Source organism: Lagenorhynchus albirostris, chromosome 17 (genome assembly GCF_949774975.1).
Source record: "Lagenorhynchus albirostris chromosome 17, mLagAlb1.1, whole genome shotgun sequence".
In the NCBI taxonomy this organism is placed as follows: domain Eukaryota; kingdom Metazoa; phylum Chordata; class Mammalia; order Artiodactyla; family Delphinidae; genus Lagenorhynchus; species Lagenorhynchus albirostris.
Genome location: NC_083111.1, coordinates 72274487 through 72300326, shown reverse-complemented (window position 1 = coordinate 72300326; position 25840 = coordinate 72274487). Strand labels below are relative to the sequence as shown.

Sequence of the window (25840 nt, the reverse complement as noted above, 5' to 3'; positions counted from 1 at the left end):
CCCCTGCAGAGAGGTGGCTTAACTCAGTATAAGACACACAGGGCTTGGAATCAGCCAGGCTTGGGCCGGTGAAGGACTGGACTCTGCTTCCCTGTGCAAAGAGGAGACCAAAGTCTTCACCTTGGCTTCCGAGTCGGGGGCGGAGGGGGAAGCGTTCATACACTCAGAATCCTCTGCGAAGCCCAAACCTGTACATCCAGCCAGAGGCGGATGACGATAAAACAATAATAGCCTTCTATACTCATCAATCCCTCCCCAGTTTACAGTGTTTTTATCTTCTTTGAACCAAAAATAGAAAGAAACAGATGGCGCACTCAGAGTGGTTGATTGGAGCAAGTCCACTGATGGGCACATCTTTAAAGGTGTGGGCAGGTGGCTGGAGCTCTCCCATGCGCCCCTCCAAGTCCCCCCACCCCCTTCTCCCTGCTGGCTTGGAGGGGGAGGGGGCCGACCTGCATGGGCCACGTCAACGACCTCGCAAGCCCTCTGACACCCAGCTGGGGGTCATCAACGGGGGACACTGGGTAGAAGATCCGAGGGAGGGGGAAGGAGAATGAGGTCGTCTAATGTGCCTGGTGCCCTTATAAGAAGAGGAAATGAGGACACAGACACACATCGAAGAGACACCGTATGAAGGCACAGGGACAAGAAGGCCACGTGCAAGCCATGGGGAGCACCCTCCGGAGGAACCAACCCTGCCAACACCTTGATCTTAGACTTCCAAGACCCCAGAGCTGTGAGAAAATAAACTGGTGATATTTAAGCCACCCAGTCTGTGGCACTTCGTTACGGCAGCTTGAGCAAACTAATACAATAGGAAACTGAGTAAACAGAGGGTTTCCTTCCCACCATATCACAGCCATTTGGAGGATGCGGTTCTGTAGGTTTGCTTATGCAGGTTCTTGCACCCATACAGCAGACAGTCACACTCCTCCTGCAGCATCACTCCACTGTTCAAGGCCAAGGTGAATGGCCCAGCCTCAGAAAGCCATGTACCATTGATCTACTCCTTGGCTACAATCCGCACTGCCCCGCAACCCAACCCAATCCAGCTGGTCACCAGCCACCTCTGCTCTTTTGTGGGTTTTTTGTTTGTTTTTTTGTTTTTTTTGCGGTACGCGGGCTTCTCACTGCTGTGGCCTCTCCCGCTGCGGAGCACAGGCTCCGGACACGCAGGCTCAGCGGCCACGGCTCACATGCCCAGCCGCTCCGCGGCATGTGGGATCCTCCCGGACCGGGGCACGAACCCACGTCCCCTGCATCGGCAGGCAGACTCTCAACCACTGCGCCACCAGGGAAGCCCCCACCTCTGCTCTTTTGAACAAGGACTAATGAAAGCATCTGTTCAGATCCATCTACACTGAAGCTCAAGTCAACTGATCGTGAATCAGGGAAACCATCTTTCACCGAGGTATGCAGAGTGAGGAAGACCCTGGACGTCTTTAGCTCCCTCTCTTCCGCTACCAACAACATGATCCCAATGTCTTAACTCCTCCCTGTTCATCTTCCTTATCTGTAGAGTGGGTATAATCACCGTACCTACTTCACAGGGTAATTGCAAGGGCTAAAGCCTTGAATTCATGTGAAAGTGCTTCGTAAGCCTTAATGTTTCCTACACAGGCGAAGGAGTCATTAACTCAACAGAATGTTGAATGTTTACCTCGTACCAGACCCTGTATAGGGCACGCATTACATTGCAGGCATCCAAGACATACTAATTGGATGATTTGAAAGAACTAAGATGTAAATGGCATGGAGTCTTTGCCCTCGCAGACTCCACACATAAAGGAAGAGATGGACATTTTAAAGGCAATAATGCAGGTGGTGAGGGCTCTGTGTAGAGTTACCCAGGTGCTGCCACAGCCCGAGTCAGCCTCCTGCCCCCATCGGTGAGTCTGGGAAGGTCTGTAGGAAGACAGGGTACCTAGGTGGCTAGTAAAGGCAGAAAACAAGAGTTAGCCTGGTTGGGGATGCTATTGCAAGGAAGGAGGGACATATCCCATCCAGGGACAGATGGTAAAAAATGAAAGCATTGAAGCATGTGCGTCTTCGTTTCGCTTCTTCCAGAAGCATACCTTCAGACAAAGATTCGAGTGCAAGTAATTTGCTTGGAAGTGGTCCCAGGAAGCCCACCCAGGTAGACAGGAGAGTAAGAAGGAAGGTCGGGAAAGGAAAGTAACCCGTTAATGAGGCATTATCAGACTAGTTACCTCTGTGGGCGACTGGAGCTGAATCCCAGTGGAGAATTCGGACAGTGGTGTAGAAAGCATCCCTCAGAGTTATCTGGCCCAAGGCGTGAAGTTGCTGAGGACTCTACACCTGTTCCCATCAGTCATTTGTTAAGAGCAGCTCCTGAGGGGGGCATTGATTTCCCGGAGCTTTCAGCCTGCAGCTCACGTGGGCAGAGTGCCCTCCAGTGGCCACAGAAAAACTCCATGCAAAGAAACGCAAGGGCTGGCTGACTGCCGGACCTTGGAAGAGAGAAAGCAGACCGGCACGCACAGCATCCGCTACAGTGGGCACAAAAAGCACAGATGCTTCGGTGTTGCTGGGACACAAGGTCCCACACAGGGAATTGCAGGCAATGAAGCTGAAGAGACAGGAGGAGGGGAGTGCCGGAATATGTGAATATATGTCGTGCTCATGTGTCCCGGGGGCTTTGTCCCGAGGGCAGTTGGAGGGCTTTAAGAACAGGAGAGCCATGGTCAATATTGTATCATTGAAATATCACTCTGGCTGCCATATGGAACATGCCTTTGGATGAGATAAGACCAGTCCCGAACCCAGGACTAGGCTCTCACATTAATAGTCAAGGAGGAAAACAGGAAGGGCCTGATAGAAATGATGGGAGGGTTAGAAAAAAATATTTAGGCGACACAAAGAAACCCAGGCAGCCTTGGTCATTTGTTGAATCTGAATATGATGGGGAGGAAAGAGTCAAGGTTGACTCTGAGGGTTTCTAACTTTGATGACTTGTCAATGCTAGTGCCACCAACTGAGTCAGAGAATGAAGTATCAGGAGCAGTTCTAGGTGGAGAGGAGATGCATTCAGGTGCAGCATTTATGATCTGAGGAGTGCAAGGGCAGCCCAGCATGAGACACAGGAGCTTGAAGCCCAAGGAGAACCGACTTGGAAATAGGATTTGAGGGACTCACACGTGAAAGGCTGAGAGTGAACGAGATAGCCCAGGGAAGGATGTCAACTTTGAACCACGCAGTGAGTCAAGGACAGAACCGTAGCAATCACCAACATTTAAGACAGTAGATAAGCAAAAAATAAATCCTTGAAGGGGCCAGGCACAAGGAAAACAGATGCGGTATAACTAGAAAGTCAGGAGACTTATGAACTTGGCTGTGATCACCACACCAATCTGCAAGAGCGTCCAGGAAGACTTGGACAGGGCTTCGTGTAGAGGTTTTCCCATTTTGTCTGGCAGTCTGACCTGCTCCAGTTTCATTTCGTTTCAGCCTGAGATGTGAATGGACATGGAGAAAAGTAGGAACAGGCAGCGGAGAAAACTAGTTTGAGAAGTATGGATGAGAATGAAGAGAGATAGGCTGGTAGTCAAGCGTCTGCAGGCTCCAGGGCACCTTGTACTTTTTCTTATAGGAGACACTTACAGGAAGTGGAGGAGGAGACGAGAAAGAAAGAAGAAAGAAAAGGATCCACTGTAGGAGGACGTTGCTGAAGAAGTTAGAGGGGGATCGAGAGATGAGGAAGAAGCATTGATCTTCATCAGGAGAAGGGAAAATGCATTGTCTGGAGTTGAAGCAGAGGAGATGAAAATACAGTGAACTACCTGATTGTATGAGTTTGGAACGTGAGAGCCTCAGAGACAAGATCATCTTCTGAGGGGAATCAAGCGGACAGTGAAGTTAAGGAGAGTGGTGTGTGTTGGGACTATAGCCACTGGGGAGAACAGAAAAGGAAGCTGACCGAGGAAAAAATGATGGGCAGGTGGAACTCTGGGCCCAACTGAGGCCGGAGACCATGAATTTTCAATGGTCGCAGCCCCCATGGTGACGACGCTAAGGTGTCGATGAGATGATGTCAGAGCCCCCATTCTCTGTCCTCTCTATGGGTACCTGTGCATGCCTTCAGGGGCAGGTACACACGGGGAGCGTCACTGCAGACCCTCACCTCTGATGACTGTTTCTGACTCCCTCTGTGTGTCCCTCTGTCCAGGAGCTGTATTCTCAATCCTATGATGCCGTTGGGGTGATGTTTGCCTCCATCCCAGGGTTTGCAGACTTCTACTCTCAGACTGAAATGAACAACCAAGGAGTGGAATGCCTACGCCTGCTGAATGAGATCATTGCCGACTTCGATGAGGTAAACAGAAGCCTGAGAAATTTACAATCACAAATAAGCCTCATGTTGTCGTAGCATTGTGTTGTTCATTGTAACCGATTTCTGCACTTAAAGAATTCCAGACTGCATTGTAAACACAAACAGGTATCATCTAATTTAGTTAACACAATTATCACACAAGATAAACCCTGTCTTCGCTCCTGGAGGATCAGGAATGTGAGCTTCAAAGAGGTTAGAAACTTAAGCCAATGTCACATAACTAGCAAATGGCAAAACCAGGACTTGATCGGAGGCCAGTGCTGTGCAGGCACTAGCATCACAGAGACTGGGCACTGATGGGGACATTTCTCCATCTGCTCAAATTACGATAAAACCATCAATTAGCATTTGGTCAGAGACCTAATCAAAATATAAACATACCCCAGATGGTACTTTCTTCTTCCAGTTTCCAGGAACAAGGGGGATACTCATGCTGAACTTTATTTACATCAATAGACTTAGCAGGAGTGGGTCTCTTCCCCTCTTCACACCCCAGCTTGAAGTAGGACACCTGTGTCCATCCACATGCCTAAACCTGAGACGGGAGGTTAGTGAGTGATTGAGAAAATGCCAGGGAAGAAGCCAAGCAAAAGGGTGGGTTCAGCTAACATCTACCATCCTCAGCCTGATTTCCCAGGGAGCGCAGGAGTATAAGTGGTACCACAGAGTGGTTGCCACTGAGTCAAGCCTTTTGTACACCTGCATTGGTCAGCCATTGGCCATGGGCTGCCCTGGTGGGTATGTGTGATCTCCCAGGCATCGCCAGCCAGGGGGCTTCCAGGGCTCTTCCCGAAGAATGGGTACAGCAATACGTTGTCAGCAGCCAGCCCTGACGGCACTCTGGAGGATGACCCCATAAAGGAGAGCTGAGTTGGGTACCAACGGCATCTACTCCATCACCCTAGACAAAGTTCTCTCCCTTAATCCCCACCTTCCGTCTAGACAGTCCTGTGGAGTCCCCTCACCACCTCACAGTCAAAGCTGCCCTTATCTTGCTTTAGGCCATATCGTTTCTCACCTGCATGACCACAGTCGTCTTACCATTCACCCTCCTGCATCTGACCATCACCAACCACCAAAAGCTGGAGTATTTTGTCACATTCCTTTGAAACCCAAAACCCATCGGTGCCTCCCTTTGCCAGTTCCTCAGAAGGCCACCGAGGCTTTGCACTTACTGCTCCTGTATCCTCTCCAGCCTTACCTCCTGCCATATGCCACCTGGTCCACCGTCCAGCACCATCTCCCTACTTAGAAGCCATCACAAGCCCACCTGGCAGTTTCACATACTGCTCTTTCCGCCTAGAAATGATGCCACCTTCACCGTACCCCGTCCTCTCTCCCTGGCTCCACAGCCAGCAGAAAACCTAGTACTCATTTAACAGTCCATTCAAACATCATCTCTACTTGTGAGGCGTCTTCTAATCCCCCCTCTACCCAGGTAAACGTTGTCACCCTTTTTTCAATGAAAAACTTACACTCTGAAAACTCTTCCATCATAGAGCATGAAACCCTTCAGTTTACAAATCTGCCTCTTAGTTCTGGGGCAGAGACCCCTCTTACTAATCTCCCCAGGTGTCTACCACATGTTGACTTTTTCCATATATAACATTTAGTTGTTGTTTATCCCTCACACCAAATCCACAGGGTAGGAATTATTAGCCTTCATTTTAAAAATAAGCGAAGCTGAGATTCAGTGACACCAAGAGGGCCCACTGTCACACACCACTAAGTGGCAAAGCCAAGTTTTGAACCCAGGTCCGCCATACTGTTTGGATTTTTAATCACCATGTGTGTTGATCTTCACTTAACTGGCATTTCATGGTGCTGGTTTTGGAGTCATAAACTCAACAATGGCCGTTTTAGTTGTCCTAGGAATGAGGATGGGAGTCAAGATAAATAAGACACAGTCACTTCTTGCCTTTCATGGATTCACAGTCCAGTGAGAGACAGAGTGACTATGAGTTCCCTTTACACAAGGAGTCAGTGGTAAGTACACGTGTATAGAGGGCCTTTCAATGTGGAGAATGGAGGGTGATTCTGTGGTAATGGTACCTTTATCCCATTCTCTGTGCTAAGCCATTAACTCGTGAAGATAAAAATTATACTCTTGGGCTTCCCTGGTGGCGCAGTGGTTGGGAGTCCGCCTGCCGATGCAGGGGACACAGGTTCATGCCCCGGTCCGGGAAGATCCCACATGCCGCGGAGCAGCTGGGCCCGTGAGCCATGGCCGCTGAGCCTGCGCGTCCGGAGCCTGTGCTCCGCAACGGGAGAGGCCACAACAGTGAGAGGCCCGCGTACCGCAAAGAACAAAAAAAAAATTATACTCTTATGTATTCTGTTAAGTCCCCAGGCCCTCCTACTGTGCCTAGAACATAAGAGATGCTTATAACAGATGCTCACTAAAGTGACTAGTCAACTAATTAACTCATAGGAGACAGAAACCATCTGGCAAATAGTAAGGTGATGGTGGGCTAGTCCGATCCAAAACATACTTCCAAATTTTTTTTTTTTTTTTTTTTTTCCGGTACGCGGGCCTCTCACTGCTGTGGCCTCCCCCCGTTGCGGAGCACAGGCTCCGGACGCGCAGGCTCAGTGCCATGGCTCACGGGCCCAGCCGCTCCGCGGCACGTGGGATCTTCCCGGACCGGGGCACGAACCCGTGTCCCCTGCATCGGCAGGCGGACTCTCAACCACTGCGCCACAAGGGAAGTCCCCCAAAATTTTTTTTAAATAACTCTAGTAAAAAGCTCAATCTGACTGAAGGTTGAGACATCAAGCTTTGTTTTATTTTAAAATCTATAGCACCGCATATCCCCAAAATTCTCACTTCCATGTTTTTAAACTGAAATAAATAAATGTGAAGTAAGTCTGTATCTTGGTGGCCCAAACTGTATCGATAGATACCCTGGAGTCTTCCCAATAAAGCGATGGGGGACAGCGCCCCTAGTGGTAGAGATGGGTGTTTGCAGAGGGAAGTAGGAGAGGTTTAGAGAAGGAATTGGTCCAGGAAGCTGAGCTCTAGACCAGGAGGAGGAAAAAGGGGAGATGGGAAGAGCTGAAAGAGGAGAGAGAGGAGAAGCAGGGATGAGAAGGAGGAAGAAAAGGAAGAGGGGCAAAGGGGAGGAAGAAGAAGAGAGGAAGCAGAGGAGAAGGAAGAAAGAAGAGAATGTAATCAACAGGAAGGGGAAAAAAAAAAGGCTTTCCCTGGCTTGTCAACCCCAAGGACTGTCAGCCTTTCTCACGTGGGTCCTTGGGTCACCCAGACCTGCCTTCTTTCTTTGGGTCAAAAGAGACCCTCTAGATTCTGCCCTCACTAAGCTCCAGCCAGACACCCGTCGGTAACCATACTGCTCTTCTTGCTGATGCAATTGCCACAGGAACGTGGCTCCGAGGAAGGCTGAACATTGCCCGGAGCACATGCTCCAGGACTGGGTCTGCAATAGCCCGGCACCAGGGCTCCTCAACCCCCACCCCCGCCCCGGCCTCTTCGAAGGCTGAAGAGCCCTCTCACATCTCGGGTCTCCACACGGACTAGAGGATGAACAAGGGGCTGATTAGAAGCCCCACTATGACTCCAGAGGCTTTTAGCTAGAGAGTGGATAAGGTTGCCGTGTGGTTAGTAAATGAAATAGCGAAGCCTCTTGCTGCCTCCTGATCAACTTCTGAAGAGGAGGTAGCTTTGCCTGGACCTGAAACTGGCCCTCACCCAAGTAGTTCCGAAGAGGAGAGGAAGGAAGAGTTTCACCTTCCCCCAGGACCCTGGGGAAGTGCAGCTGTAAGCGGGCAGAGGGAGGCAGGTGGGCAGCCAAAGGCATGTCTGTATGCCCCTGCCAACCCTTTCCGTGCTGCCCACCTCCTACTACACAAGCTCCACTGCTAGAAAAACCCCCCTCACTCTTCACAACTGAAATTGGAAATCACTTAGGGAAGCGGTCCCAGGTGCTCCAGATTTTATCAAAATCATCCATCCTCTTTATTCCTACTCCCGGTATGGTTCCACCATAAACTTTACTAAAATTGAGCTAGGACACCTGTTAGTGTGATGATTTATCTAACATCGGACACCCCTGCCTGGGCTGTTGGTTCCGTGATGGCTAGGACCTCATGTGTCTTGTTCATCAGACATTGTAGAAGCTCAGCCAGTAGTTGCTGAATTAGCTTCCCACGGCTGCTGTAACAAATGACCACAAAGTTAGTGGCTGGAAATAACAGCAATTCATCCTCTTATAGATTCGAGGTCAGAATCCAGAATGGATCTCACAGGGCTAATCAAGGTGTCAGCAGGGCAGTGTTGCTTCCGGAAGCTCCAGGGGAGAATTCTTTCTTTGCCTTTTCCAGCTTCTAAAGGCCCCCATCCGGCTTGGGTTGTGGCACCTTTCTCTGTCTTTAAAGCCAGCAATCATATCACTCTGACTTCTGCTTGCTCCGTCACATCTTCTCTGCCTCCTGCCTTCCTCTTTCACTTACAAGAACGCTTGTGATTACCTTGAGCCCGTTACTGAGGCCAAGCTCATGCTGCTTGCCACACGACAGGCCAATGAATGGAGAGACGAGTTGCTGGGACAAGAAATAGCAACTTTATTCAGAAAGCCAGCAGATAGAGAAGGTGGTAGACTAGTGTCCTAAAGAACCATCTTGCCTGGGTTTGGGTGCTAGTTTCTTTTATAGAAGAAAGAGGGGGAAGTAAGGAGGCAAAGTAAAAAGAAAAGAAAGCAGTACGTTGTTACATATGTCCTGGTTCCCGCCAGACTCCGGAGGGGATGTGTTAATTTCCTCTTTCCTGCAGCCGTTCATAGGTGGGCCTGGTCAGGATGTTTCTGTGAGCTTAAAGTAAGGTATTTTAGCTTAACCCTCAGGCATGAGAGGCAGTGTTCCTGGAGATGGGCCATTATGTATACTTCAAGCCTATAGGCAGCATCACTTTAGTGATTAACTTATAGCAAAAGCAATAGAATACAAAGGTCATAAAAGAAACGGATCTGATATGGAGTCATATTTGTTCTTCCCTATTACAAGCCCACACAGATAACCCAGGAAATTGCCCCATCACAAAATCATTCACTTAATCACATCTGCAATGTCCTTTTTACTACGTAAGGTAACATATCCATAGGTTCCAGGGACTAAGACATGGACTTTTGAGGTGGGGGGACAAGCAGAGAGAGCATTATTCTCTTAGCACAGTTGCTAAATAAGAAACCAAGGTTTCCCTTCCTTGGCGTTAAAATCCAAACTGCAGGTGAGGATGGAGGAAATGGCAAGGATGGTACCCATTCTTCCATACAGGTATTCATCCATCCCTACTGTGTGCTAGGCTCTGTCTAGGTGCTGAGTAGTAAATACGACAGGCAAAAATACCTGCCTCCAGGAATTTTACATTTTAATAGGAAAGATGACAATATATAAACACAGTCAGGGATAAGTGCTAAGGAGAGAAGATAAAGCAGGAAGAAGATGAGAATATGTATGTGGGGACAGGATATTGTGTTCGGTTTTGCATGGGGTGATCAGCAAGACCCCACTGGGATGACACTTGAGGAAAGACCTGGAAGAGGTGAGGGATGAGCCATGTAGTTGTCTGAAGGAAGAGCGTCCCAACAGGGGAACAGCAGGTGCAAAGGTCCTGAGGCAGAAACAGGCTTGGCTTGTTAGGATCAGCAAGGAGGTCAGTGTGCCTGGAACAGGGTGAGCGAAGGGGACAGGGCATGGCAGGTCTTTCAGGGCATGGTGAAAACTCTGGCTTTGACCCTGAGTAGAACGGGAAGCCACAGAGCAGGGACATGGTCTGACTTCCATTTAAACAGGATCACTCTGGCTGCCATGCTGGGAGTGTGGAGGTAAAGACTGGGATTAGGTACGTTATTGCAATACAATAACCAGGTGTAAACTAATGGTGGCTTAGACCAGGGTACTGGCAGGAAATGCTAAGATTTTTACATGCATGCTGAGAGTAAAGCCAAAAGGATGTGTTGATGGATTTGGGAATATTGGCAATTTTTTCTTTAAACTAATAAGATAGCTTTGTTTATTTCAAAGATTCTTAGAAACAGATCTAAGAGTATCTGGTCACACCCATCTCGGCACTTGGCACTTAGCAGGTGCTCAATAGATATCTGTTGAGAGCCTGAATGTTTGATTCTCAGAGAGAAAAGTGGCTACCTCAAGGATGCTAAACCATTCCGAGGGGGTCCTCACTGTGAGCCAGGGGCCTGTTTCCAGGAGCCCCAGGCTGCCGGGAGCACAAATACCAGGACTGACACTGTTGCCTGAATCTGTTTCAGCTGCTTGGTGAAGACCGGTTTCAAGACATTGAAAAGATTAAGACCATTGGCAGCACCTACATGGCCGTGTCAGGCCTGTCACCTGAAAAACAGGTAAAGGAATGCTTTGGACTCAGCCACAGCCTATGGCAGGGACCTTACTCTGGTCAGGTTGCTGAAGGTGGTGGAGCTGTCATCACCGGGAAACCTGAGGACAGGTAGGGAGAAAATCCGATGAAGTGGAGATTCTAGGCGTGTGCGGTACCTGCACCCCTGAGGTAAGCGGGGTCTACTGGGTGTACTGATGCTTCCTTATGATTGAGAAGCCTCTAGTCTTCATTCTGAACCTCTCTGTTCACTAGATGAACAAAATCAGGACCAAGAAATACCCTGGTATGATTTAATTGTAGGTGTTACTAAGCCCCTGATCCCAGCCTGTTTTATTCTTACTTTTGTTTTCTCCTCCAGAAGTAATAATAATAATAGCTCTGCTTTTTTGAGAGGTGACTGTGCCAGACACTAGCGTTAAGTGGGAAACTAGCATCCACCTTCCAGGGCCCATGGCTGACTTACCTGAGAGAGAGTCATGCTGGCCACACAAAGTCTTGCACCTGGTAGGTCCTCCATAAATGCTCTATGGAAATGGGCATAAGCGGCCAGGGAGAGGAATCCTCATTCCTCCTCATTCTTCTTTGCTCACTTTACAACTAAAAACCTAGAACTATTCCAAGACTATCTGAGAAGAAACCCTTTATAGTCATTAGGTACATGTGCACATCACTCTGCCACAGGGGTCCAGAAACACATCCCCCAGGCCAAATCCAGCCCACCATCTGTTTTTTTTGTTTGTTTGTTTTTTGTTGTTGTCAACATGCAGTTTTATTTTCTGAGGCAAATCACTTAACCTCTTTAAATTTAAACATTCTTATGAAATGCAAGGGTTGTCTAGTTGAACCCTATAGGTATGCCAGTAACTCAGGACCCAAAGATGAATAAATCATATTTTGCCCTTATATTATTCACAGCCTAGGGACTGGCAGAGATGTAAATTAACAGTTGCAGGCCAGTGTGCAGTCTAAGCTAAAAAATGTAAGCAAAGAGTTGGGAGAGCAAAGAAGTATAATAATATAGAGAGAGTGACCTAAGTGCTTCCAAATTACAAAAAGGATTGGTGATATTTTTGTCTCTAATAACAAATTTCATTGCAAATTGCTACACATTTCAAATCCTATACCAAGAAAATTTGAAATATCTCTTTTCAGCAATGGTCCTCTCAAATAGACACGCTAATATTCTAGGTATTACCATTATGCCGTATCTTTACAGGCACAGCATGTATGTAATAGTACTATCTATTGAAGACTTGGTTAGTCCTGCTTAGTAAATGTTTAACAGTTAGGGAGAGTTAAATCATTATACAACAAGTTCATTAAAATGACTTTATTATTATGGTAAAGAATCTGAGCTTTGTCAAATATTTCCAGTGTTAAAAATATACAAATAGGTTTATATTTTACAATAAAATACTATCAAAAAGTAATGACAGTTAAATCAGTTCTTAAATGGTGGGCATGGTTAGAATTTGTAGAAAGGAAGTGAAATGTGATCAAAAAGGGAATTGTGGAGGACATTCAAGATGGTGGAGGAGTAAGAGGTGGAGATCACCTTCCTCTCCACAAATACATCAAAAATACATTTACATGTGGAACAACTACTGCAGAACACCTACTGAATGCTGGCAGAAGACCTCAGACTTCCCAAAAGGCAAGAAACTCCCCACGTACCTAGCCATGTGGCTGACAGGTTCTTGGTGCTCCGGCCGGGTGTCAGGCCTGAGCCTCTGAGGTGGGAGAGCTGAGTTCAGGACATTGGACCACCAGACACCTTCCGGCTCCACGTAACATCAATTGGCGAGAGCTCACCCAGAGATCTCTCTCTCAATGCTAAGACCCAGCTCCGCTCAACAAACAGCAAGCCACAGTGCTGGAGAACCCTATGCCAAACAACTAGCAAGACAGGAAGACAACCCCACCCATTAGCAGAGAGGCTTCCTAAAACCATAATAAGTTCACAGACACCCTAAAACACACCACTGGACGTGGTCCTGCCCACCAAAAAGACAAGATCCAGCCTCATCCACCAGAACACAGGCACCAGTCCCCTCCACCAGGAAGCCTACACAACCCACTGAACCAACCTTACCCACTGGGGTCGATAGCAAAAACAATGGGAACTATGAACCTGCAGCCTGTGAAAAGGAGACCCCAAACACAGTAAGTAAAGCAAAATGAGAAGACAGAGAAATACACAGCAGATGAAGGAGCAAGGTAAAAACCCACCAGACCAAACAAATGAAGAGGAAATAGTCAGTCTATCTGAAAAAGAATCCAGAGTAATGATAGTAAAGATGATCCAAAATCTTGGAAATAGAATGGGGAGAATACAAGAAACGTTTAACAAGGACCTAGAAGAACTAAAGAGCAAACAAACAATGATGAACAGCAAAATAAATGAAATTTAAAATTCTCTAGAAGGAATCAATAGCAGAATAACTGAGGCAGAAGAATGGATAAGTGACCTGGAAGATAAAATAGTGGAAATAACTACAGCAGAGCAGAATAAAGAAAAAAGAATGAAAAGAATTGAGGACAGTCTCAGAGACCTCTAGGACAACATTAAACACACCAACATTCGAATTATAGGGGTCCCAGAAGAAGAAGAGAAAAAGAAAGGGACTGAGAAAATACTGGAAGAGATTATAGTTGAAAACTTCCCTAATATGAGAAAGGAAATAGTCAAGTCCAGGAAGTGCAGTGAGTCCCATACAGGATAAATCCAAGAAGAAACACGCCATGACACATATTAATCAAACTATGAAAAATTAAATACAAAGAAAAAATATTAAAAGCAGCAAGGGAAAAGCAACAAATAACACACAAGGGAATCCCCATAAGGTTAACAGCTGATCTTTCAGCAGAAACCCAGCAAGCTAGAAGGGAGGGGCAGGACATATTTAAAGTGGTGAAAGGGAAAAACCTACAACCAAGATGACTCTACCCATCAAGGATCTCATTCAGATTCGACAGAGAAATTAAATCCTTTACAGATAAGCAAAAGCTAAGAGAATTCAGCACCACCAAACCAGCTTTACAACAAATGCTAAAGGAACTTCTCTAGGCAGGAAACACAAGAGAAGGAAAAGACCTACAATAACAAACCCAAAACAATTAAGAAAATGGTAATAGGAACATACATATCGATAATTACCTTAAATGTAAATGGATTACGTGCTCCAACCCAAAGACATAGACTGGATGAATGGATACAAAGACAAGACCTGGATATATGCTGTCTACAAGAGACCCACTTTAGACCTAGGGGCACAAACAGACTGAAAGTGAGGGGATGGAAAAAGATATTCCATGCAAATGGAAATCAAAAGAAAGCTGGCATAATAATTCTCATATCAGACAAAATAGACTTTAAAATAAAGACTATTACAAGAGACAAAGAAGGACACTACATAATGGTCAAGGGATCAATCCAAGAAGATATAACAATTGTAAATATTTATGCACCCAACATAGGAGCACCTCAATAAATAAGGCAAATGCTAACAGCCACAAAAGGGGAAATTGACGGTAACACGATAATAGTAGGAGACTTTAACATCCCACTTTCACCAGTGGACAGTTCAACCAAAATGAAAATAAATAAGGAAACACAAGTTTTAAATGACACATTAAACAAGATGGATTTAACTGATATTTATAAGACAGTCCTTCCAAAGACAACAGAATACACTTTCTTCTCAAGTGCTCATGGAACATTTTCCAGGATAGATCATATCTTCGGTCACAAATCAAGCCTTGGTAAATTTAAGAAAATTGAAATCGTATCAAGTATCTTTTCCAAACACAATGCTATGAGATTAGATATCAATTACAGGAAAAAAATCTGTAAAAAATACAAACACATGGAGGCTTAACACACTACTAGATAACCAAGAGATCACTGAAGAAATCAAATAGGAAATCAAAAAATACCTAGAAACAAATGACAATGAAAACATGACAACCCAAAACCTATGGGATGCAGCAAAAGCAGTTCTAAGAGGGAAGTTTATAGCAATACAATCCTACCTCAGAAAACGAGAAAAATCTCAAATAAACAACATAACCTTATACCTAAAGCAATCATGGGAAGAAAAACAAGAAAACCCCAAAGTTAACAGAAGGAAAGAAATCATAGAGATCAGATCAGAAATAAATGAAAAAAAAATGAAGGAAACGATCGCAAAGATCAATAAAACTAAAAGCTGGTTCTTTGAGGAGATAAACAAAATTGATAAACCATTAACCAGACTCATCAAGAAAAAAAGGGAGAAGACTCAAATCAACAGAATTAGAAATGAAAAAGGAGAAGTAACAACTGAAACTGCAAAAATACAAAGGATCATGAGAGATTACTACAAGCAAGTATATTCCAATAAAATGGACAACCTGGAAGAAAAGGACAAATTCTTAGAAAAGCACAGCCTTCTGAGACTGAACCAGGAAGAAGTGGAAAATATCAACAGACCAATTACAAGCACTGAAATTGAGACTGTGATTAAAAATTTCCAACAAACAAAAGCCCAGGACCAGATGGCTTCACAGGCAAATTCTATCAAACATTTAGAGAAGAGCTAACACCTATCCTTCTCAAACTCTTCCAAAATATAGGAGAGGAAGGAACACTCCCAAACTCATTCTATAAGGCCACCATCACCCTGATACCAAAACCAGATAAAGATGTCACAAAAAAGATAACTACAGGCCAATATCACTGATGAACTTAGATGCAAAAATCCTCAAGAAAATACTAGCATACAGAATCCAACAGCACATTTAAAGGATCATAGACCATGATCAAGTGGGGTTTATCCCAGGAATGCAAGGATTCTTCAATATACACAAATCAATCAATGTGATACACCATATCAACAAACTGAGGGATAAAAACCATATGATAATCTCAGTAGATGCAGAAAAAGCTTTCAACAAAATTCAACACCTATTTATGATAAAAACTCTCCAGAAAGCAGGCATAGAGGGAACTTAACCTCAACAAAATAAAGGCCATATATCACAAACCCACAGCCAATATTGTTCTCAATGGTGAAAAACTGAAACCATTTCCACTAAGATCAGGAGCAAGACAAGGTTGCCCACTCTCACCACTATTATTCAACTTAGTTTTGGAAGTTTTAGCCACAGCAATCAGAGATGAAAAAGAAATAAAAGGAATCCAAATCAGAAGAGAAGAAGTAAAACTGTCACTGTTTGCAGATGACATGATACTATACTTAGAGAATCCTAAAGGTGCTACCAGAAAACTACTAAAGCTAATCAATGAATTTGGTAAAGTAGCAGGATACAAAATTAATGCACAGAAATCTCTTGCATTCCTATACACTAGTGATGAAAAACCTAAAAGAGAAATTAAGGAAACCCTCCCATTTACCATTGCAACAAAAAGAATAAAATACCTAGGAATAAACCTACCTAAGGAGACAAAAGACCTGTATGCAAAAAACTATAAGACACTGATGAAAGAAGTTAAAGATGATACAAATAGATGGAGAGATATACCATGTTCTTGGATTGGAAGAATCAACATTGTGAAAATGACTATAGTACCCAAAGCAACCTACAGATTCAATGCAACCCCTACTGTACTACCAATGGCATTTTTCCCAGAACTAGAACAAAAAATTTCATAATTTGTATGGAAACACAAGAGACCCCGAATAACCAAAGCAATCTTGAGAAAGAAAAATGGAGCTGGAGGAATCAGGCTCCCTGACTTCAGACTATACTACAAAGCTACAGTCATCAAGACAGTATGGTACTGGAACAGAAACAGAAATATAGGTCAATGGAACAAGAGAGAAAGCCCAGAGATAAACCCACGCACATATTGTCACCTTATTTTTGATAAAGGAGGCAAGAATATACAATGGAGAAAAGGCAGCCTCTTCAATAAGTGGTGCGGGGAAAACTGGACAGCTACATGTAAAAGAATGAAATTAGAACACTCCCTAACACCATACACAAAAATAAACTCAAAATGGATTAAAGACCTAAATGGAAGGCCAAACACTATCAAACTCTTAGAGGAAAAAATAGGCAGAACACTCTATGACATAAATCACAGCAAGATCCTTTTTGACCCACCTCCTAGAGAAATGGAAACAAAAATAAACAAATGGACCTCATGAAACTTAAAAGCTTTTGCACAGCAAAGGAAACCATAAACAAGACAAAAAGACAACCCTCAGAATGGGAGAAAATATTTGCAAACAAAGCAACCGACAAAGGATTAATCTCCAAAATATACAAGCAGCTCATGCAGCTCAATATCAAAAAACAAACAGCCCAATCCCAAAATGGGTAGAAGACCTAAATAGACATTTCTCCAAAGAAGATATACAGATTGCCAACAAACACAAGAAAGAATGCTCAACACCACTACTCATTAGAGAAATGCAAATCAAAACTACAATGAGGTATCACCTCACACCAATAAGAATGCCCATCATCAAAAAATCTAGGAACAATAAATGCTGGAGAGGGTGTGGAGAAAAGGGAACACTGTTGGTGGGAATGTAAATTGATACAGCCACTATGGAGAACAGTATGGAGGGTCCTTACAAAACTAAAAATAGAACTACCATATGACTCAGCAATCCCACTACTGGGCATATTCCCTGAGAAAACCATAATTCAAAAAGAGTCATGTACCACAATGTTCACTGCAGCACTATTTACAATAGTCAGGACATGGAAGCAACCTAAATGCCCATCGACAGAGGAATGGATAAAGAAGATGTGGCACATATATACAATGGAATATTACTCAGCCACAAAAAGAAACGAAATTGAGTTATTTGTAGTGAAGTGGGTGGACCTAGAGTCTGTCATACAGAGTGAAGTAAGTCAGAAAGAGAAAAACAAATACCATATGCTAACACATATATATGGAACCTAAAAAAAAATGGTTCTGAAGAGCCTAGGAGCGGATAGGAATAAAGACACAGACGCAGAGAATGGACTTAAGGACATAGGGAGGGGGAAGGGTAAGCTGGGATGAAGTGAGAGAGTGGCATGGACATATATACACTACCAAATGTAAAATAGATAGCTAGTGGGAAGCAGCCTCATAGCACAGGGAGATCAGCTCGGTGCTTTGTGACCACCTAGAGGGGTGGGATAGGGAGGGTGGGAGGGAGGGAGATGCGAGAGGGAGGGGATATGGGGATATATGTATATGTATAGCTGATTCACTTTGTTGTGCGGCAGAAACTAACAATAATGCAAAGCCATTACACTCCAATAAAGATGTTAAAAAGAACTTTTTTTTTTTTTTTTACGGGCCCAGCCGCTCCACGGCATATGGGATCTTCCCAGACCGGGGCACGAACCCGCGTCCCCTGCGTCGGCAGGCGGAATCCCAACCACTGCGCCACCAGGGAAGCCCAAAAAGAACTTTTTTAATAAAATAAATTTTTTGAAAAAAGGAACTGTTAGGTACAGCTGGCAACAGTGTGGGTGAATATAGAAAACATGGATTTTGACTGGGCCAGTAGCTGTCAGGGAATATATAAGTGAATCTTTGAAACCTAGATATGATTCTTTCATATAAATAATTTAATGAAGTATAATTAAACCAGAGTATATATTGTAGTTATAATTTAAAATTATACCCCACAAACACAAATACACAAACATATATCAAATATTGTACTTCAAGGCCTCATTGACTTAGGAGCTTCTAATGAAAATTTTAAGTATTTTCTCCCCAGCATCACCACGTCCAAAAACAAATTTAAATGTAAATAATTAACATTGTATAGGTTTTAGATTGATGTGGTGGCGATGGTAGAACGTGTAAACACTGGATGCTAGCATTAGAAGTATTGATTAAAAAATAACTTCAGTTTGGAAATACTGATAGACCATCATCCCAACTGCTATATTGGAGATCTGATGTATCCACCATCTGTTTTCGTAAATAAAGTTTTATTGGAACACAGCCACATGCATTCATTTATAATTTGCCTATGGCTCCTTTCTGGCTAAAATGGCAGTGTTGGGTAGTCATGACAAAGACCACACGGCCCACAAAGCCTAAAATACTTGCTATCTGGCCCTTTACTGACTGCCAACCTCTGCTCTAGAGGGGCACAGAATTCTTTCACATACACAATCTCATTCAGTCCTCATGAGGTAGGCAGGGCAACTATGCTTATCCCCATTATATGGATGAGGAAACTGAGGTTCAGAGAGCAAATGTCTATGTGAAACATCTATTAAATAGACACTGTGAGTACTTCAAAGGAAATAGACATGGTTCCTAGATTGGAAACCTCACATATATGAACATAAGGGTGTGTACACACACACACACAAACACACACACACACACACACACACACACAAGTGAACAGCATCAGCTTGAACAGACAAGGGTAGGGGTGGGGAATGGAATCTGAGAGTCACACATATTACACTCTCTGAAACAAATTTCCTGGTACCCTGTGTTTCTGGACACTGACTTAGGTGTACAGAGCTCACACACCTGCTCACTTCCCTTGAAGGCACGTGTGGGTGAGGTAGGACACAGACCAGACCCCTGCTGCAGCAATGCTCCTGTTTGCCCCATCGAATGACCTCTTCTCTCATGTTTGCTACAGCAATGTGAAGATAAGTGGGAACATCTGTGTGCCCTGGCCGACTTCTCTCTCGCCCTGACCGAAAGCATACAGGAGATCAACAAGCATTCTTTCAACAATTTTGAGCTCCGGATTGGTGAGTAGCAGCCGGAAGTGTGGCACCTCGGGGACCCACCGAGCTGTCTGGCCTTGCTCTGTTGAGCCCTCCCGTGCCCTGGGCATCAAGCCAGGGGAGCTTTTTCCCGCAAAATGCAGCAAATTTAGTGTGACCTGGCCAAGGACAGGCCTGTCTGGGCTTCCTCTCACTCAAGATGCTGGAAGCAGTGGAAGGATTTTGGCCTGTGTGCAGAAACACCAAGCAACTGATAGACGACAGCCACCTGTCCTCCAACTTGTCCAGAATCCCATCCACACAAGGCCCTGATTAGAGAGGTAGCTGTCTAATCAGTCGTTTCCTCCCGTCTTCTACGTCACCAGATACTGGAGGTCAATGCGTTACTCTCCCGTTCTCCTGGATAACACCCTGAGCTAAAAGCAGGATTCCGTTCCTGGGGATGTCATATGCTGACTTGAGCCAGGGACAGGCAGTTAGCTTTATAGCTCTTCACTCGGCCACACAGCTCATCCTCCTTTGGGCTTAGGTACTCCCTTGTGCAAAATGACAACAGTCACGGCTATGTAATAATAGTCATCTGCAATTTGGATAACTTGTTAATTTCTTCAGCATCTCTGCGGAGTCTGGAGGGGGCTTCCTAAAGCATAGTCTGAAAGCCCCTGCTCTAGTCCACATTCACATTTTACAGATGGGAAAACTCAGGCCCAGAGAAGGGGAGTAACTAGCCTACAATCACACAGCCAAATGGTCATCCTGGCAGCGACTCCAGGACTTCCTGACTGAGACCAGTGACATTCTGGCGGCCAGCGTGCGGCCTAAAACAAATGTTACGGCCGTCCTCGTGTCTTAGGTATCCTCTGGCTGGCATGCCATTTTACTTTCTTGGTTCTCCCTTAGCAGCTTTCAAGTATAAAGGGTCAGGTAATACCCATGCCTGACTTGTCAGATCTAAGGAATGTCACATGCCTTTGTTCACTGGAATAAATAAGTGATATTTTTATATTTTGATCTATGGATGGGGTGCTCAGGGCTTGTTTCCAGATCTTCCAACAACCCTACATGTCCTTTCTGAAATCATTGAATACATGATTGAACTGGGAATAAAAAGCAGAACTATAACCTTGAACAAAGGCTGTGTAATTTCAGGAGGTGTTGCTGGAATGAAGGCCAACCCTTGGTGTGATACATTATTCTCCTGGTATAGTTCAGAGGTTAGAAAATCATGTTCCCAATGGGATTGGGCCTTTCACTTTGTGTTTTGGGTCTGCTGTAACCAGCTCTATGACTTTGGGCAAGTCGTTTAAACCCTCTGAGTGTCAGTGTCCTCATGTGTGAACTGGGAGTTATATTATTACCTTCCCTGCCTACCTCATAGTAGTAAGAAGAGATGTGAATGGGATAGTGGTTATGGAAGGGCTCTGCAAATTTTAGGGCAATGTCCATCCTTGTGATTCCCATGCATTCTGCAAGAACTGTTTCTCGAAGTTCACAGTCAGTTCTATCTTATACGTGTGTGTGTGTGTGTGTGTGTGTGTGTGTGTGTGTGTGTTGCTTTTCCCTCTGCCTGGAATGATCTAACCCAGATATCTGCATGGCTTATACTATCACTTTCTCTAGATCTCTGCTCAGAAAGGCCTTTCCTAACCACCCTACTCCAAAATACACCCTCCTCTATTTTTCTATCCCTTTAACCTGATTGGTTTTTCTTTATCACCTTTATCATTCACTGACACTATATTGCCTTTTTTAAATTATTTTCTGTCTCTCCCCAGTAGAAGGTAAGCTCCATGGGGGCCGGGGCTATGTCTTTTTTCTTTCCCACCATAGCCCCAATACCTGGAACAGTGTCTGCTTTATAGTAGATGCCTAGTCAATGTTTGCAGAATGAATGAGAAATCCTTAGTCTAGTAAAAGGAGACATATATGCCCATGAATGTGTTTAGTGGAATACGGTCATTCCTTTAAAAAAAAAGTCTGTATTTCCTAAAGAAGGAGGTCTTGAAATTGTGATCTACCAAATAACCTGTGGGATTGGGGGTAAATGACAGTCCAAGCAGAGAGAAAGCCAGGGACAGAGGCACAGAGGTGGAAACGCCAGCAGATTAGGGGAACTCGAGCAGTGCAGTATGGAGACGGTGCAAAGGTGAGGGAGAGGGTGGTGACAAAAATGAGGCTGGCAAGTTAGGCAAGAGCCAGCTCTGAGAAGCCCTAGATTGTGAACCTGAGGAGCCGGGGCTTTACCCCATAGGCAAAAGGAGCTGTGGCCGGTGTTGAAGTGGGTGGTAACTTGATCAGACGTGCATCAGAGAGTCCCTCTGGTTCCAGCAGCAGCGTGGAGTCTGGTCTGCAGGAGGACAAGCAGGGATCCAGGGAGGCGTGTTAGGAGGCTGTGGCCATGGACCCAGGGAATGCTGCTGAGGACGTAGACTGAGACAGGGAAGGAAGAGGTGCTGCCCAAGCTCTCAGGGCACTGTGACCACAGAGGCAAGCGGCGATCCCAGCATCCCGACATCAGTGCCCTGTCCATCCCGCAGGCTAAGACAAGTCAGCATCCACGTGAGAGTAATCATTATTGCCTCTCGGGCACTCACTGGTTGTCTGGTAATATACCAGTGGCTTTACCTATATCATCTCATACCAGCGTCCTTTCATTATTTCCACTTGACAGATGAGAGAAGGGAGGTCCAAATCTGTTAAGTACCCAACCCAGATCACACACCTAATAAGTGACCGAGGCTGGATCTGTACCCTGCAGTTTACCCACAGAGATCACATCCTTCGTTTAAGGGTCACTGTCCCAGGCAGGGAGCGGCCCCTTCCTTGACGTCCCTCTTCTCTCATCTCTTGTTTCTCTGGTTCACCCACAGGCATCAGTCACGGCTCAGTGGTAGCTGGCGTTATCGGCGCTAAGAAACCACAGTATGACATTTGGGGCAAAACCGTGAACCTGGCAAGTCGAATGGACAGCACGGGAGTCAGCGGCAGAATCCAGGTCCCAGAGGAGACCTATCTCATCCTGAAGGACCAGGGCTTTGCCTTTGACTACCGAGGGGAGATCTATGTGAAGGGCATCAGTGAACAGGAAGGAAAAATCAAAACGTACTTTCTCCTGGGAAGAGTCCAACCCAACCCATTCATCCTGCCGCCGAGAAGGCTGCCCGGGCAGTACTCCTTGGCCGCGGTCGTCCTGGGCCTCGTCCAGTCCCTCAACAGGCAAAGGCAGAAGCAGCTGCTGAATGAGAACAACAACACGGGCATCATCAAGGGCCATTACAACCGGCGGACTTTGCTGACACCCAGTGGGCCTGAGCCGGGAGCCCCAGCCGAAGGCACCGACAAGTCCGAGTTGCCATAAACGTGTTTTCTTTGTGTTTCTTGTTTTGTATTTCTTTTATATATAAAATAAATATACTAATAAAAAGGTTTAATTTTTTTTAGAACAAGGATGGTTTCGTTGGTCTTTGGATGCACTAGATCGAAGACACGATTTGAGTTTCTCTCCCGTCACAGACATTTCTTGGTCATCTCTTCCATACAAGGTTTATCGGGAAGCAAAGATAAGTAAGACCTAGTCCTTGACCTTGGGAAAGAGGGACCTGTAAACAGAGACTCAGTACAGTGGGCTCATCATTAAGCGCTGCCGTTTACCGAGCGCTTGTCATGTACCTGGCACACAATAATATGAATGGATAATGTTAATAGGTAATGTTCCTATAAGCCAGTACATAAATACTCTGCATTCAGAGAGGGGTAGGTGCAATGAGAAATTGTGATAAAGAACTGGAGGTCGAGGACGCTGCCTGAACTAGAGGCACCGTGTCTTTGAGGACATGTTGCAAAGGATTAGCCTTAAATGATGAGAAAGAACCCGTGGAACCTGGGAGAAAAGTGGCCCGAGCAGAAGGACTAACAGGTACAAACGCCCTGAGGTGGGGCCACGGCCACTTGATCGGCTGCAGCCACAGTTAGAAAGTCAGCAGGTGGGTAAGTTGGTGCAGGCAGGCGCGCTGTTTCCTGGGAAGACTGCATCCCAGGCTCTTCTCGTCTGACCGCAAAGCCTGCCAGGGAAGTTTCCTACGGATGAGAAAGCTCAGAACAATGAAAGGAATTGCCCAAGACCTTACAGGTAGTTTTAGAACGAGGCTCAGCGCTGTACTGGTCAATAAAAGGGCTGTAACAAATAACTCTCATTCTCAGTGGTTAAAACAAAAGAAGAGATTTAGCTGTCGTTTACGTCCTCTTGCATGTGGGGCAGAGGCCTTCCAGGCAATGATCTCGGGACCTAGTCTTCTTGCACTTGGGACTTGGATGCCTCTGCTTGATCCTCTCTATCCAGCCAGCTGAAGAGAAGAGAGGGAAAGGAAGGGGGCTCACTCAGGAGGTCTTGGGTACCAGGCCTGAAAGTCGCCTACGTTATTGCTCTGTCACCAGCCAGAACGCAGTCATTGGCCTCACTTTACCGGAAGGGAAGTTAGGGGATGGATTCTTCCTGTGTTCACTACTGAGAGGAAAGCACTGTCTCTTCCATAAGAATCGACACCTGTCTAAGCCCACGTGTGCCAACACGAAGCTATTCTGGTAAGTTCTGTGTTGGAAGGATGGACAAGATTTAAGTAATGGAAGAAGTATGAAATCCTAATCATTATCTAAATTCTTGACTCTTAACAACAGCTCATTTAAAAGAGACTTAGCTTCAGGTAATGAATCCACAGTAGATACGCTCTGGAGGAAATACCCACCTGAGGCATCTCAGGTGAGAACCCCGTGATAGAAGGGAAACTACCCTTTCCTGAGAAGCACAAAGTACAGAAAGGGAGTTGACTTTTTTTTTTTTTTTTTTGCGGCACGCAGGCCTCTCACCGTTGTGGCCTCTCCCGTTGTGGAGCACAGGCTCCGGACGCACAGGCTCAGCGGCCATGGCTCACGGGCCCAGCCGCTGCGCGGCATGTGGGATCCTCCCGGACTAGGGCACGAACCCGTGTCCCCTGCATCGGCAGGCGGACTCTCAACCACTGCGCCACCAGGGAAGCCCCAGGGGACTTGACTTTGGAGTGGCCATGTTTGCAATGCTTTTTGTTCTCATATCAAAGAAATACAGGAGGTCCCGGTGGAACGTGAAGAGGGCGTCAGGTGAAAGCCTCTGCAAACAAAGCCCTCAACCAGTGTCAGGGGTAACTATTATCTTCGAAGACTCGGAGAAAGCCTCGAGGTTGACTCAGCCCAACCTGCTGAGGACATTTAAACAAGGTAAAGCTCAGGGCATGCCGAGAGCTGCAGCCACAGGATAGAGGGGGAAGCTGAGCTCGGGTGGGTCGGGGACTCGGCAAACATCACGGCAAAGAGGCCGGCCTTGGTGGAGGCAGTCCGGCTGCAAAAGCACAGTATCCAACAGAGAAAGCTTGATGTGCGGCGTCGGGCTTTGGTCTAATCCAGAGCATAGGGCCCTTCTGGAACCTGGGCCCGGTTCAGCAGAGGCTCCAGTAAGCAGACCAGCCCTGACGAGCTGGATCCTACCCCAGGGAGAGGGCTACCAGGGACAGAGGTTGTCCCTACACTCGGCACTGGCACTCAGGATAAAGTCCCTGGACTAGAAGTAGAATGTGGTCCTAGGGTCCTGGGCTGGGCTGGGCACACCTCAAGGGAGGAAGCATCCGGCCAAACCCAGGTCCGTGGATGCTGCCAATGTGGGGGGAATGATGAGGCTGTTGCTGTGAAGCTTCTCCCCGAACCCTGATTCAGGGATGCTGAGCCTTGGGGCGGGATGGATGGAAGTGATGGGGACCCCATCCTGAGTCTGGGAGGCGTGGTTTCATTCAGGGCTCCGTCAAGCAGAGGAGCAAGGGGGCAAGGCAGTGCCGAGAATCTCCATCAGATCACCAAGAACCCCACCGAGTGGGCATCCTCCCTCTGCTCCAGTACACCCAGCCCCAAAGCATTCAGCGCCTGCCCCCCAGGCCAGCCCATTTCATGGCCCCAGTGGACGTGCAGAGTTTGCCTACAAAGGGTAAAGGGCAAGAGACAGGAGCAGGCAACTGGCCTGTGGTTGAATAGTCGAGAAGCACGCCTCTTCTTGGGCCTTGGATAAGGCTGGAGGGGGCAGGAAAGGGAGACGGTCTTCCTGCAATTAGAGAGAGATTTTCTGTTCACCTACTTTTTAGTTTACTCCACTCATTTGTTCAAAGAACTCCAAATGTCAGGTGATTTCCAGGAACCCGGTGTAACTCAGAAACAAACCTGGCATAATATTCCAGCCAGGGGCTCCAACCTCACCTTTTCCCCTCTGAACTCTGCTTGTGACATTTTAGGTTTGATCTTAGAAACATCAAGTATAAACTGGCAGAAGGTAGAGTGCCCCAAGTGGTGAAATGCAAAGAGAAACACAGAATAGGGGGCTGGCT

General features: G+C 45.9%; 1 protein-coding gene across 1 annotated transcript in view; it reads left to right on the top strand.

Moving 5' to 3' along the window:
• ADCY8 (adenylate cyclase 8) overlaps positions 1–22797 on the top strand; it is a 219170-nt gene extending 196373 nt beyond the window's left edge. Inside the window, exons 15-18 of the mRNA XM_060127469.1 lie at positions 4187–4333; positions 10633–10725; positions 19349–19463; positions 22310–22797. Coding sequence (XP_059983452.1) covers positions 4187–4333; positions 10633–10725; positions 19349–19463; positions 22310–22797 — 843 coding nt within the window. The remainder of the gene's footprint in view (positions 1–4186; positions 4334–10632; positions 10726–19348; positions 19464–22309) is intronic.
• The last annotated feature ends 3043 nt before the right edge of the window (positions 22798–25840 follow it).